The sequence below is a fragment of the Lygodium microphyllum genome, chromosome 6 (assembly GCF_053477565.2).
Source record: "Lygodium microphyllum isolate KBCC chromosome 6, Lygodium_microphyllum_v1.1.10, whole genome shotgun sequence".
In the NCBI taxonomy this organism is placed as follows: Eukaryota; Viridiplantae; Streptophyta; class Polypodiopsida; order Schizaeales; family Lygodiaceae; genus Lygodium; species Lygodium microphyllum.
In genome coordinates, this window is record NC_141140.1 from 85,417,648 (window position 1) to 85,433,998 (window position 16,351).

Genomic DNA, 16,351 nt, shown 5'->3' on the forward strand with positions numbered 1-16,351 from the left:
TTTGCTGCAGTTTTCTCCGTCTCTATCATGGATACCCGATCTAGTGCCCTCACTCACGCCTTGGGTTGTGTGCAAGGATTGATCAATCCACATCATATTCAGCTTTCCTTCGTTGTTCAGTGCAGATTTCTCTTCACTTCTTGCTTTCTATTCTCCTCTCCTTTTCTCTCCATGTTTATGATTCTCTTCATTTGCACTCTCACAGTTTTGATCTACTAAAGCCTCTGAATTCCCTTTTGGGGAGACAAGAACTTAAATCAGCCCTCTTGATCCAATATCATGGGAACCAATTCCTCCCACTTAATTGTATCAACCTACCCCGAAGTGACCAAAGAGATTAGAAACCACTATAACAGGCAAGTAGTTGTGGCAAAAAGGTTACAGCCATGTCTTCAAAGGAGATCACCACCCCCACATTGAGGATGTCCATCTACAGTTGTTGCAATGTGTTGATATGATTTTTCATCGACGTGCACTTGTTCAGATCCAAGGTCCACACTTGCACCTCCAGAGAAACCCGCTTCATGGGCATCATTTTGTTGTAGAGCTTCCCCAAGTGCAGCCAAACCGGCTACACACCCATCATGTGCTTCGTGAACACAATGACCATTAGTGTGCAAGGGAGAAAGATAAATGAATGGATGCTAGCATTGAGTTTCTCTGAAATGTGCTTGTGCCTTCTCCAAATCAACTTTCTTAGTGTGAGAGAGAGTTGAAAGTCTTTGAACATCCGCACGTCAACCTATTTGGTCATGAGCTCTGCCATATCATAGGACTCTAAGGTGGCCTCCACCATCACCTTCTACATGTTGAAGTTGTCTCCAGCAAGCTTTTGATCCTAGGAAAGCACTCATAGGACAAGGACCTTGTGGTTCATGATGGCCTAAAAATTAGTGTCTACTTCACTAGACATCCTTCTCCCCTCTTGAATTGATTGCACATGCCAAATAGCCCCCTCTAATTCTAAAAACGCAGCTGTCTAGGACTTTCACCACCCGAACTTTAAGGTCACTTCACCACCGGAGGTGATAAAATGCAAAATCTCATCAAAAGGCTGAAAATGCAGGCTTTTCAGCACTTGTTCTGCTAACTTCTTCACAAAAATCAGGTCTGCAACTTCATGTTGACTCCATACAGGCCGAAGTAGCCCTCTGTATCAGCAAACACACTCCTATGTAACCTTGTTGTAACTGTATGCTTATGATAGTAGAGCAATCCATCACTAGCTCCATCAAGTGGGTATGACAGGATGTAATATGTCATACATTGGACAGAAGCAGACAGAAGCAAGGAGGGTTTTCATATTTACTACAGCCTATTGTATCTCCTGAATCCTCCCATTTCTCCTCCACTCTGATATTGTGCTTGGATCTGATGAATCTGTGCACACATGAGAGAGAGAGAGAGAGAGAGAGAGAGAGCTGGTGTTCAGGGACATATTACTAGGCTCAAGGTCTTCTACATTGGTAGTTAGATCTCATTCAGCATGCTGATCTTCTCCCTAGAGAGGACTTGGCTCCTTGGCATACGGCGATCTCCTCTTTCTTTGCCATGACTTTTGTATTCCTTCTGTGACTTTTGTATTCTGTGATTTAATATAATATATTATATGACTTATCATTACGGGGGAAAAAAAGGAGAGAGAATCATGTTAACATGTACTAGAGACAAAATTGATGAGTATACTATCCATGGTATATCTTGGCATAGTTAGACAAAGAAAAATAAAACAACAGAAGATAATACCATCGATGTTTACAAGAACTCTTGGAGACAAATAAAACAACAAAAGATAACGTCAAGACAATGGCATAAATATATACAAGGGCTTCTAGCTCTCCCACCATCCTACACAATTCGTAGCTCCCCTGCTATTCTACAATATCCAACAACGGATTAGGGTGGAGAAACCTCAACACCTCCATTATATCTTTAGACATGCTTCTCTAAAAGGATGCTATAGAAAGTTGCTAATAGATTCTAAATATGGAGTCTAGAGAAAGAGACTTCACTATGTTGGAAGGCCTCTAGATGAGAGAAGTTACGATGGGCTCTGGATATTGACAGGTCCCCATTTAAGGAGGCCGAAGGTCCCTAGCCTTGTAGACCAAAGGATTAGAGATGGCCTATGTGGAGTTGACCACTGGGTCAAGTGGCAACAAGGACAAAGACAGCAACTAATGACAGTAGTTAAGCATTCCAGTAATGCCAGGACAACAAGTAGGTAAGGCAGTAAGGAGCTATGAAGCAAAGTCAACAAGCTGGCAGGAGAGAGAGGGATAGTACAGGACTCACAATAGGCAATGTTGGTGAGTGGGTCAGGTGCAGGAATGAAAGGGAGCTAATGATCTGTTATTGTCAACCCATGTCTTAATGCAATGACATCACCCATAAGAGGTGCAATTAATACTTTGACGTTTTGAATAACAGGAACTTGAAGAGTTGGCCAAATTAATAAATAAGGGAGCAAACAAAGAGAAGAAATGAATCGTGCTTTTTGAAGGTTTAGTCCTGCCATTTGCCAGTATATGCTGCATTCCTGCACGGATTTGCTGATTTCAAGTGCTGCATAAAATCAGTTGTTTGTTCCTGTGTGATAGCAGTATAGCAATCTCCATCTCTTAGATGTGCAATTCAGGTCAGTGAACAAGCCTTGATAGGCTCAGCTGTACCCCACAAGGACGTTTCACAATGGAAGAGAGTACTTCCAGCAATAAGATGTTTCTCTTTGCTTGTTTATAAGAAATGTATAGTCAGGTCAGTCTTGGAGGCTATGAACTGCTCTCTTTATATATATCTGCTTGCGTAAACCACCAAAATGTCCAAATGAATCAGCATATGCATTGTAGACTTGGGAATTAAGGGTAAACCTCATGCTCGATGCTATCCCGATCTTTCTCTGTGCTTCGATGTCGATCTGTGTAATCCCTTTGCCGACTCAGCACAAAGTTGTGTAACATGTTGATGGATCTCATCTGCATCCACAAGTAATTGTATGCTTAAATGCGGCCAGTGCATTCATAACTGTGAATCACCACTACAAACCAGTTGGTAACCCTGTTTGGTGTTTAAAAAAAGCAGGTTTTCTGCAAGGATTGCATTAAAACCTTTCAGTGCTCTAATTTAACACAAAACTGATATGATCCAACAGAAGCAACATAAAAGTTATCTCAGACAATAAAGTTTTGTAATGCAAAGATATTATGAGACATTTATGCAGCCATATCCCAGCAGAATCTCTCTTCATTGTGGCTTCATTTTCAAATGTTTCCGCAAACTGCTGATCGAAAACCTTTGTGCTATTACACAGAGGACTTTCATGCCTACAAATCCAATTTAAGTCAACTGAAAGGAATAAAGATGGGGGAATTTTTAAATTACTTTGGCTCGTAGTGAGTGTAAGCACACAATACAAAACATGCACATAGAAAACTTTGGGTCTCCAAATCTTTCAGCTAGATGAAATTTACATATATGCACAAGACCATTTGAGCTCCTCTGCCTTTTCTTGTTTTGCTTGCCTGTCCTGTATGGCCCTCCTCCTCCCCTTTGCTCTCTTGTGCTCCCCCCCCCCCAAGGATCTATTCCTTCCCATGGCTCACATACTGCTGTTTCCTGCCCATGTGCTACCTGCCCCACTGGCTGCCTAGCTGCAACCTCTCTCTGTCTTTTGTCCTCTCATTTCCATCTTCTCCTCTTCTTCCATAGCTTTCTCCTCTTCGTTTCTTCCCACCCCCTTGCTCCCCTTTTGTCATGCCACGCATGTTGTTGCCACTCCTTGTCATGCAGCATTTCCCATACTTAAGAAGGAAATACAAAGATCTGATTTTGCTTAGTCCATATAATTGATAAAAAAGATCCTCTGAATTCTGTTGTGTAAGCAGACTCTGTTGAACCTGTCCTTGCAAACCTTCTTCAGTAGGATAGATGTAAGTTTTTGGATCCATATGGTAATTGTTTTTCTGATGCCCTCACTACAACCATGAGGCAAGTAAATGGGTCAGTAAAAAAGGGATTGGTACACACTAACTCATCTCCTTTTTATTCACTTATACTTTTGGTACAAAAGAAAGATGGCAATTACCATAATGTCTCGATAACAAAGCTCTCAATAAGATCACTATCACAAATACATTCTTGATTCCATGCATTGATGATGCACGCCGTTGGTAAGATGTTCAGTGCATCCACCTTTAGCCACATTGCCTTGAAAAGTAGAGATCATTACACACATTTGTTGCCCGAGGATGCCCATAGGAAGCTTTTAGAACACCCTGTGGACTATACCTTGCCTTGAACTCCGAATTTTTTATATTTACATCAGGTGGACAGCGTGTTTACCAAGATCTCTTTGCAGCTTCTTGGATAAGAGTTGTTTCTAGGAGCCCCTGAAAGCAGTCATGACTCACATAACACTATAAAAGGTAGCCTACATGACTTCTTAGGAGTAGACTACCTACCCTTGGTGTATCTCTATGTTCCCAATCTCTGCTCTAGATCCAGTATATTCAATCCAACATCCAAGTTCTCAAAGGGGATCTTAGCAATACATAGTTATGCCACTCTCTCAATGAGAGCCATTTCAATGTGAATGACAATGTGGAACTTTGAAAATTTTAGTTCAGTTTTGGTAGTTTGGCCACTTTATTACCATCGTGTTATGGCCAAACACTTCAAAATACACTTGTAAGGTTTGTCTATACATACACTAGAGTGCTATTGTGTACTTCAGCTTAGCTATCTTTGGCCTAGACACCACAAAGTGCTCTCTCAACAATGCCCTCACATGTTAACTATTTCGCATCTCTAAGATTCGTAACTTCATATGTTCTTGGTTTTGTTTCTCCTTCAACTCACACATTTTTTGACAAGCTTGCCACCCAAACTCTAAGACTATTAAGTCAATACCACCGAGGCCACTCCACTAGGAGCTAAGCTGGCTCGAAATGAAAGAGGAAGAGGAGCAAAGATGAAAAGAATAGTGACTACCTCGAGCCCCTCCTGTTGCCGCTGCAGCCGAACTTCAATTGTCTCATTCACCCCTCTACTGCCTCTCACTTGCTACCACCCCCTACCCTCTCTCATTTCCTTTTTATCTACCACTTCTTGGTCCACCTCTTTGTACATTACCACCCCTACATTGCCTCTCCAAGCTCCACCTTCTTTGCTATCGGCCCCTACTTTGTTAGTGGTCACTACCACTCGAAAAGCCGCCCCTCTCAACCGGCTAAACTATTGTCAATTAATTGCCGCCCATGCAATCAACAAAGTGTTGATGGCCTTGCCCCTCCTTATCCTCTCATCCTAACACCTCCCAACTGAATTAGCATTGCTCACAAAAGTTCTAATAAGTTATGTCTCATAGGTACTAGGTGGGACGCGGTGTCAATTTTTTAGCCTAAACCAATTTATTGGCCACTAATATCAATGGTGACATTAGAGACTATGCATTAATTAATCATTTAGTTAATTAATGCCATTCTAAGGGTAAATAACTTCTCGGGGATACTTGGAAGACAAATTGGATTAGCCAATTTAATTATTGGTGATGGAATTACTTCTTTAAGGACTAGAATAATTATTAAATTAATCTTCTGAAAATTAATTTTAATACTGAAAAATGGGATTAGAAGGTTGCCACTTGGCAAAACTTGCCCATACAAGTGGGAAAAACGTTTTTGGGGGCTAGTGAAAGTCTATTCCAACCATTGTGAGAGAGAAAGAGACTATTAGAGAGCAAAGAGATGCTACTGATGTAATTTGTGTTAGCGAGTGACATCTCCCAAACAAGCAAGCTGCCACCTGGTAGGCTGGTCGGCCAATCGCAGGCACTACATGGCAGGCAGTCCGACTACAGCAGGTCGATCAACAGTCGACTACATTTAATGCAGCCAACCTGTATTATTTGGGGCATTTTTTCTAGCCTATTTATAGGCTTTGTTTTCAACAGCCTTAGACAATTGTTTTCACAAATTTCAGGCTGCAAACCATGGAGACTGCCCTCGGGGCTGACGGAGACTGAGATCTTCAAGGTGGAGACATACGGAGATATTCTCTCTGCACCCATGTATAATGCTGAATCCTTATACAGCATTCTTCACTCTGACATGGTATCAGAGCATTGAAGGATTGACCTAGCGTGGACCCATCTGAAGAGGAGATTTCAACGCGACACAAGGCTGTGTTTTCAGCGTTCAAGTGCGAGCAGGTGGGCTGCGCATTAGAACAAGGCCGAGGTGATCGCGGGCGTGTGAGAAAGGAGAAGATTTGGTGAAGCTGCTTCTGGTTTTTGCTATTAGAGAAAAAAGAAGGCTGTGTAGTGGGCCTTCAAGTGCAGATTTTACCTTTTCATCCCCTCCCGTGGGTGGAGCGGACGAGCAAACCATAGCCCTAGCAAGCTGTATTTTCACAAACCATCGTCCAGACTCTCTTCCAAAGAAAAGGTGGAGTTGGCCAAGGCTCAGGCACATTTCGATAAACTCAATGCTTGAATTCGCTCATTTTTATTTCTCTCATGTACTACAGCTGTTATCTCTCATATTGAACATTTGACGGTGGCTCGGGAGATAAGGCTAAAGCTTAATCAGACGTACAATCGGATACCCATCGTGAAGTGTATTTCTTTGAAAGTGCAGATGTGGACAATGAGTATCAACGAGTCATCTTCTATGCGAGAGCATATCAACAAACTGAGGCAGCTTAAGATGCAAGTTCAAAATGCAGGAAAGGTGGTCACTTCTAAAGGCATGGTGATAACTCTTCTTTTCCAGTTACCGCCCCACTTCAGTGATTTTTATTCCGCCTTGATTGCTTCAAGGTGGTCTAAGACTCTTCGGTGGGAAGAGTTGGTTCCTATGGTCTTGGACCAAGGGGAGCAACTAAAAGGTAACAATGCTTCGAAATCTGAGGCCTTGGTTGGTCAGTCCTCTCAGAAAAAGGAGAAGGACCAAAAGAAAAAGGAGGAAAAATCTAAGAAGGACAAAGACAAGGAGTCTACTTGTCACATTTGTGGCAAAATAGGTCATTGGAAGAAGGATTGCCCCGACAAGGAGAAGGAGAAGGAGAAATCTTCAAAGGATTCTCGAGCGGTGGCTGCTCACTCATCAATTGTTTTCCTCCACTTGAAGGTGGTTAAAGATTCGACCTTTGACAGCTTCTGATGCTGCGTTGACAGCCCCATACACTCGAGAGTGGATTGTTGATAAGGATGCCTTCCGGCATATCACCTCTTCTTTAGCAGGTGTTGCTCATTTCCAACCTTCGCATAATCAAATTCTCATTGGTGACAGTTCGTCTATTCCTATACAGGGACGGGGCAACATGCATCTTATTCCAGATGGACGTGGTGGTGCCCATACATCCAAGGTCCTTTATGTGCCAACTTTGAGGTACCATCTTCTTTCGGTGCACAAGATTTGTGCCCTCGGCCTTTTGGTCGAATTTTATGTGGATTCTTTTCGGGACCCAAAGGGGGGTTTGTTAGATTTATTTATCCTCATGTATGAATACATATTATTGTGTATAAAAGCGTATGTTTAGGGGCGGAACACCTTTTACACCACTTAGCATAAATTAAGGGTCAAAGGTGTAAGTGGATACCTTAGCCTATATATTCGGGTCCTATCACTTGTACTTTCAATCCCACATATCTCATCTATCTTTCAGTTTATGTGTTCTTGCAAGATCTCTCTCTCTCTCTCTCTCTCTCTCTCTCTCTCTCTCTCTCTCTCTCTCTCTATGGATTTCCATATGCCATAGCTTGTTGATCATGTACATGAGCTCCATACCCAACACCTGTAACAAGTAGCATCTGGAACTTAAGCGATATCAAAGCCCTCCAAGTAGAAACCTGTAGATGAGGCTGTCTATGCTACTTTCCCCTCAAGCACCTAGGGCAAAGAGAGTGAATGGGAGGGAAATCTGGAAGTCCCTCCACCATCTTCTTCGGTTTGATAAGGGTGTGTGTAAGGGTAAGACCTGCTAAAAGAGAATCCATACTGCACTTCAGCCCTAGGGGAATACAATCTTGCACCCTCCCACAACTTTGAATCCATAAGAATGTGTACAAAAGTAAAAGCTGCTGACAGCAAATTCACACCCCACACCAGCCTCAGATGCAATCTTGCCTCTCCTAGCTCCAAACCATCAGAGTATATCAATTGCCCTATCTAGGATAGATTTTAATCAGCCATGATCAGTTATAGACACTTTTACTCGCTTTTATTGAGTTCTTTGGCTTCTCCTCTCATGGCTACTTGAGTGTGTCTTCGTATCCCATGCCCTCAAAATCCACAAACTCACCATGAGGCTTTCCATTCTTGTTGTTTTGACTTGATTAACTAAGAACCAAGAGTGCAAATAGCCCAAAACTCTTGAAATGCATGACAAAGTGAAAGCCAGCCAAATCATTATACCTCACTTTTTGACCATTAAAACAACCATCTAAAGCCATTTTACAAGTACACATCTTTTGTCAAATATGTTCCCATGTCTAGAAATGTTTGTGACAAGGTTTTGCCTCCATATATCGCCTGTAATTTTCTGCTTTGTAGAGGAAAATGCTGCCATATCACAGAATTGGCCATGCAAAATCCTATTCTTGATGCCTTGATCAATGAACCCACAAAACATTAGCTGTTGGATACCAAGAAGAAGGCCTAGATGCAAATGTTTCATCTTGATCCAACTGGACCTGATGGTTTGGAAAACGGGGGGGAATCAATCCATTTCTATACCCCACCTGCTCACTTGCCTAGCTGCCTGCTACATCACTGCCTGCCCAGTCCCCACATGCAAAAACCACCATATGCAGCACTTTGCATATTACAATACACTTCAGAGCTACTTCCAGCCTCTCGCATGTCTGCTTGCAAGACCAAATCCATTCCCTAGACCAAAGATGCCCAAGCTCTCCACTTCTAGGTAGAGAACGTTCGTTGGGTCCCCAATCTACCTCATTCATACCAACCAGATACTTCCATGTAAGTTACCATTTGAACTCATTCATGAGAGACTTATCCTAGTGTTAGCAGTCCGCACTTTGGGTACTTGTGCATTTGTAAGGCACTAGATCTCACCTGATGATCCATGGACCCAGCTGCAGGAGTCACTTTGACATGGTACAAAGATGCAATTTGGAACCAAGCCACCAAATTCTGTGGTTCACATGCCATACATTAGAGCAGTAACACAAAACTTTTGTTCCTCTTTCTTCTGCGAAAACTGCATGACTTGCTAGCAGCAAGAGAGGTTTGCAGGATCAGTTTCCAACAGCATAAGACAACACTTCTCTAGTGCAACAATCGAAGCTACCTGGAAATCTGGTGTTCTAGACTTGCACAGATCACATTTTCCAGCACCACTATCTTTTAGAGGCTGATCATTGATAAAAAGGTAGAGATGTAAATCTCACACTTGACAATACAGTTGCCTCTCCACAAAGGCACTCGCTTTGTCTTTGATTGTTCATCATCTGCAAACCTTAGGTATATAGGATCTGAGAGAAAGAGCCTTCTGCTGCTGCTAGATATAAGCCCTATCATTGAAGCAAGTGGGAGACATTAGTTCTATCTATGAGGCCTTTATTTTAGGTAGTAACCACTTTTTTGGGTGATCAGCCTTCATATGTTGCCCACTTTGGAGTGTCTGTTTATATAGCTGCCTTTAATTGGCATGGCCATTTCACCCACTTCTCGCATTTAAGGCTTCCATTCTCTTGAGCCCCATTACCATCAACACCCTCAATGCCAATGATTGCACCCCTCCAAGGATGAACACCCACTCAGTGCCAGTAATGCTAATTCCAACTCTCATCGGTGTCAAGAAACCTATTTCTCGGATTGACCTCTAAGCCACATGCTCTCTCAAGTTTGAGAAGAATAGAGGCAAAATCTTCCTCCTGCCACCATGCAAGTTCCAAAAGTAGAAAGACAATTACTGGCAAGGGATAGCTCCTTTATAGGTCCCAAGTGCATTAACAATGAGCATTTGTGAAACACATGGCAGTCAATCATTCATATTGACACCTGGTGCATCTTATCGCATGTCACTTGCAAGAGCAATGAGCAAAACAGAACTTGATGCTTCAGAAAACAAGAGCTGCTCTCTAAACTGAAAATGCATACTACAAACATGGTCTAGAAAGAGATGACATAAGTTAAAACAGCACTAGATATAATACACTTGTGATGAGTACATGACTCAAAGACTCCTGGTTCCACATTTGGTGGCTGTCCTTCAAGTACATACTAAATCTCATTTCAAGGTTGCAAGAAACAAAACAAAATTTACTGATTGAATGTTCTTTCATTTTTGAGATAATCTGATATGACCCTAATCTCTTCAATCTAAATCCTTTTCACAGTTCATTTAAAGAAATAAAGCCCTTACTAGGACCTGGCAAGAATTAGTATAAGAGTATGCCACTAACCATTGACCACATTTGGAATAAGTTAGATGCCAACAATCAAAAAAGATAACCCTTAATTTCACATCCCATACCGTTTCAATGGCAGCATTCATGAAAGATGATCGCTGCAGCACTTTTGGCATAATTAGGGAATTTAGTACCTTTGCCATCTTCACCTGTGTCAAGGAATAACATGTTGAAGTCATAAATTTCAAAACGAAACCAGATCCAACAAATTAGAATCTAATCCGTATATATCAACAAATTACAAATCAGACCAGCAATTAGTTAAGTCTTATTTATCAAATATCATCAATGCAGCGTCTGCAAGCAACACCTACCGACCATAGTTGCCAAGAAACCCGTTTTATAAGGTTAGGAAACTCGTTTATACACAGGTATTTCATAAACGTATGAAACACATTTTAAACTTGAAAAAAGTCCTACCATGAAAAATATGTCTGAACTTTTGTAATCAACACTTTATTATGGATTCTTTTGCACATTATGATGGATATTTGCATTCATTGCAAGAATTTTGTTTGAGTTGTTGTTTATGATGCATGTACATATTGATGACTTCTTCTATAGTTAAAGCTAATGTTGGTCATGGATAACGGACAACAATGAATGTAAATATTCATGCTATGTTGAATTTTCATTCACCTTGTATGAAACCATGAACTCCGTTAGAGACCTCCTGTTTCAGAAACTCTTGGCAGCTATCCTACCAACGACCAAATCTGACCTGTTCCACCACCTGTTGATGATCCCGTGCACCAACACCTGCTCTGGTCCACCGCCTTGCCTCCTCCCACCAGCTTCGTGCCCTGGTAGTGCCACCCTGGCCTGTACAGCACCCCCCAGCTTGTCTTCTCCCACCACCATGACCTAGCTCGACCAGCTCTGCCCTGCGATCCCCTCACTACCACCCTTCTCAGCATCAGAGCTTCCGCCTACCGCCACCTCAGCCATGCTGCTGCAGCCACTGCCCTGTTATGTGCTCAGCCTGCCATCTGCCATCTTTCTGCTCTGCCCATGTGTACAAACACGATGGCATGGGGCCCAGATTCCAAGCGTAATGAGCACACAAAGAATGTGCACAAATGAGCCTCGATTAACATTTATAGGACTCAGTTACCCTAATGTTAAAGTGCTCATAGTATGTTCGCGCTAAGTCTCTCATGAACCAAGGGCATGGCCAATGCTGCAAGCGCCCATCCTTGATGTCCAAGGATCCAACACTCAGAGCACTCGAGGGAAAGTGTGCATATGTTCAATTCCAAGAACCACAGGCCAAATTGTGATAATTGATGCATTGGTTACATCAGCCCTATTATATGAAGTACCAATATGGGGTCCAAGTTTTTGCAAATGACCCAAAAGTGTATGAAGAACCCATTAATGATGATGATTGCAGGTATGATATGGAGTAAAGTATTGGTACTCCATGAGATTGTCAAAGTAAAAATCAAAGCAGCATCATGTGTTTATGAAAGCCTTATTTCAGTCAGTAACTTGCTTATTGAGGATAAGTGAGCTCCTCGGGCATCGACTTCCTTGAGATAGTTAGCAAAGAGTACAGAGGCACATTGCTTGAATGCAGAAATGCAAATGCGGTTGGGATATATGGTTTACATATGGATGCACTTTGACCACTATAGTATAGTTTGGATTACCTACTCTTAGATGACATGGATGCACACTTAAGAGCCCCTCAGCACAAATGGCATGGTATCATTGCCACTTCCTGCGCATTTCATCAACGGGATTCATTGTCAATCAGCATACATGGATGTACACATTTCCAATGGGGTACATTGTGCTATTGGATAGGTACATACATCATCGCACCAACTAAGGATTGAGACAGGACAGTATACACAGTTGAGGATGCATGCATTTTCCAATTATGCAACCAAGAGGTTGAGTCTAAGAAGCACCTTATTGTAAATGTACGGTATATCATGAGAACAAAGGGAGATTTCATTACCTTTTTTCAAGATGGATTTGGGCCTCTCTGCACAGTGATGGAGTATGAGAATCAAAGATACTTGAGGCTGATTTTCTCAGAGCTCTGGACAAACAAAAAGAACCTTTTGAGGAGCAATAGGGCAAAGGTAGAGGCAAAGCCAGTGAGCCAACCGATATTGCTTCAGTGCTAGCCCCAAGGCCAGCTTGCCAAATATTGTCACGTTAGCAATACTGACACACCATCCATGGAGTCAAAGGGGTTACACCACATCAGGGAGTCATACTGTGTAGAACATAGCACCATCCACCTAGCCGCCAATCCCCACAACCTTACTTCTATAGGATCCCAACCATCATTACTCGCCAATAGAGATGAGTAACTCTTCTCAACCGACTCACTCTCTTCGATCACCCCCATGAAAGACACCTTTGCATTCAATAGAATACAACATTTCTCGTGACTTCTCTTGATCAAGTTGGGATCCTGCAAGTCAACTAGTCTCTAGAGGATCATTGAGAGATCATTTTGTATATATAACAGCCGATGCTCGCATTCGTTGATTGCAAGCATAAGCATAATTAATTGTGAGGTTGCGCATCACAAGACACATATTCTTGCAAAGCCAATGCACAGAGCAATGCTTTTGTGGCATCATCTTCGGGAAAATAACAAGCAAGCAAAAGAAAGGGAAGAGAAGTCAAAGAAATCAGAGTCATCTTCCAACTCCGATACAAATACAAAGGGGACACACAAAGGATATCCCAAGTGTCCACGCTCTGGAAAGACCTTGTACATGAGCAGAAGTGCTGGAAGAAATACCCTCATCTTCATTTGAGAGTGAAGGAAGGAGCAACCAGCTGTACATCTACATCTGTTCTTACCCCTAAGTTTGTGTAACTTCACATTCATCAGTTGAAGGAGCCTTCAACTATCTCATCTTCACAAAGGCCTTGGCTCATTGATAGCAATGAATCAAGTCATATGACTCCACAAGGAAATTGGCTCCAAGATGTCTATTCGTGAGAGGGTTCATACACTTCACATCAATGCCTATTTGTGGTGTTAGCACCTTGTGTCTATTTCTCCACCATCCATCTTTGCACTCCATATCAAAAATCCTACATGTTCCAGACTTGGGCTTCTATATCCTCTCAAGTCATGGCCTTACGAGACTCAATGCCCACGCTGCCTTTACCAGACAAGCCATATTAGTTGAGAATCCCACTATCCATTCTTGTGACAAATTGGCAAGAGAGGGGGCTATACAAGCTCCATTTTCACAAGAGAGTTTAATCATTGTTGGTGGCATCACATCAGTGCCAATTTGTGGTGTTAGCACCTTGTCTTTATTTTGACCATCCACCTTTAAGCTTCGTATTGGAAGTCCAAGACTTGGGCTTCCATCTCCTCTCAATTCATGGCCAATAAGACTCGGTACCCCTATCTTCACCAAGCAAGCCATATCTGTTGAGAATTCCACTTCATTAACCATTCTTGCGATGCATTGGCAAGAGAGGGGGCTATATATGCTCCATTCCCCTTCTAGAGCAAAGGACCCTCCAAGACACTTTTCTATTGTTGCATCAATTCCCATTTGTTTAATCCATCTCCCACAATCTCCTCTAGTGGTTCCTTGTGCCCCCCACCCCTGTCAAAGGGGGATAAACTCGAAGATGCATTTGTGGATTTCCTAGCCCTTTATGTTCCAAAAGGGGATTCCCAAGATTGCGAGGATCTTCTTCAAGGATTGCAGCCTTTTTCAAGCCTTTCCCTCGTGCAACAACCTCTTTCCTTCGTCATTGAGCCATTATCCCCCACCACTCACACGCCCATTCCATGGCCCTCAGTCCCTATTGCTCTTCTCTAATAGGTTATGGTACCTTTGATAGCTCCTTGATATCGTCTCATAGTAAGATTTGTAGCTTCGCTCACCCATTCCTAATTTCTAGTGTCAGAAGATATGAATTTTAATGCTTTGCTTAGTATTTGATTTATTTATAATCGAATGTGCAAACATGAGATACACATGTGCTGTGCAAGTCAATTAAGTCACAATTGGGGGGCCAACAACCTCGAGATGTCAAGAGGGTGTCAAAGGCAAAAGTTGTAATAAGTTATGTTGGTCAAGTACTAGGTGGTGTTTGGTGTCAATTTGGCCTAGAGTATCTAATTGGACAATAAGTGCCACTAATGATACTAGGAACTATGCATTAATTAGTTAATTAATGCCAATTCAAGGGTCAATTAATGCATGTGACCACTTGGGAGCCTAATTGGCCTAGCCAATTTAATTATAGATGGGTACTACTAATTTCCTTGGCAAGGACACAGAGCTTAAATTTATTTTTTGAATAATTAATTATAACAACTAATAAAATGCTTGAAATTTCCATATAGAAGGATGCTAAGTACAATTTTGAGCATTATGGAGCTGGGAGAGACTAAGAGAGATTGTATATAGCAAGCACCAGCTAAGGGGAGTCACTTCCAACCACCACAAGGTTCATCAACAACTCGTGACTACCTCAAAAGGTCATCACGCTGTAGTTGACTGATCATTCTAGCCTATGAGGCTGCTAGTGATAGGTTCCTAGGGGTATGGAGCAGCTGATGGCAGCATTTTTTGTATCAAAAATCAGGCTGTAGCTAATTCTAGCACTTTCACACAACATAAGTCAAAAATTTCTCAATCCTCAACTTTCTCCTCTACAAGAAATCCCTTAGCAGCTCTTAGCCATTTTCAGGCCCTAGTGAAGAGCATTTGTGTTTTTTCCACCTTAGATTCTATGCCAAAAAATTAAAGGCTTCATACTTTAAATCAGCAGCTAAAATTCGAGGAATTGTCAGGCCAATCTTCCCAATTAAATTTGGAGCTAAATCAAAGAGCAAATTGATTTAAAAAAGGCTTGCTGGTCATTTATGATAGCAAGAGGCATTGAGATATGCAAGCAAATATTTCACAATATCAAGCCTAGGACCTCAAGGAAATAGTGGAAATAAAAGGCAAAAGTTGTAATAAGTTATACCTAACATGTACTAGTAGGTGGTACTCGGTGTCAAATTTAGGCCTAGACCAATATATTGGCCACTAATGTCAATGGGAACATTAGAGACTAAGCATTAGTCCAGGAGTCAATAACTGCTCAAGGACACTTGGAAAACAATTTGGTCCAACAGCCAATTTAATTATTGGCTGATGCAATTATTTTTTTAGGCACTAGAATAATTATTAAATTAATTTTAAGAATTAATATTTTAAAAATAGATTTAATAAGCTCGACAATGTTGAAAATGGGATTAGAAGACTGCCACTTGGCAAAACTTGCCTATGTAAGTGGGAAAGACGTTTTTTAGGTTGAGAAAGAGAGAAATGAAATGAAATATTAATGTGTACAAAAGGCCAAAATGACCTATGAGACCATGAGTTACAATCATGTGTATGATGGTACAACTATCTGGGCAAGATATGTAGCACAAAGCAAAATAAGAAAGGAAACTAACTATAGCTATGTGTAAAACATAGAGCTCTGTCTAGTAACAATGAGCTCCAAATGGTACAATCTCATGTGGGTATGGAGGGCCTAGCTCTAGCCCAAGCAATAATCCCCTATATCCAGCTTTGTGCAAGTTGAGAGAGACAGAGAGAAGGCTGCCATAGTTGCTACAACTATTGACAAGCCATTTCCAGCTAGTAAGAGACCCTCCAAGAGTTGATGACATGTCCTGAAGAGACTACAGCAACGGGTGACAGCTGTGTGAGGGTTGTATCACAAAAAAGCATCGTATTCAATGTGTTCCATCAGTGGAGACAGCTTTCATGGCTGTCTAGACAGAGTACCAACTAATTTCTTCCATTTTCTTAGGATGGAAATTGAGGATCTACGACTTGAATTTTAGCATCTAAAATTAAAGATTTTCAAGGAGATTCAAGAGGCTAGCTAGCCAATGTAAATTTGGGGCTAAACTTA

The 16,351-nt window shown here is 41.7% G+C and overlaps 1 protein-coding gene across 3 annotated transcripts in view; it reads right to left on the bottom strand.

Moving 5' to 3' along the window:
• SYP81 (syntaxin of plants 81) overlaps nucleotides 1-16,351 on the bottom strand; it is a 107,803-nt gene that overhangs the window by 42,682 nt on the left and 48,770 nt on the right. For all 3 annotated transcript variants that reach the window (XM_087679736.1, XM_087679735.1, XM_087679734.1), the window contains exons 2-3: nucleotides 10,501-10,584; nucleotides 2,871-2,975 (exon numbers count right to left, since the gene is read on the bottom strand). In XM_087679736.1, coding sequence (XP_087535862.1) covers nucleotides 2,871-2,975; nucleotides 10,501-10,584 — 189 coding nt within the window. The remainder of the gene's footprint in view (nucleotides 1-2,870; nucleotides 2,976-10,500; nucleotides 10,585-16,351) is intronic.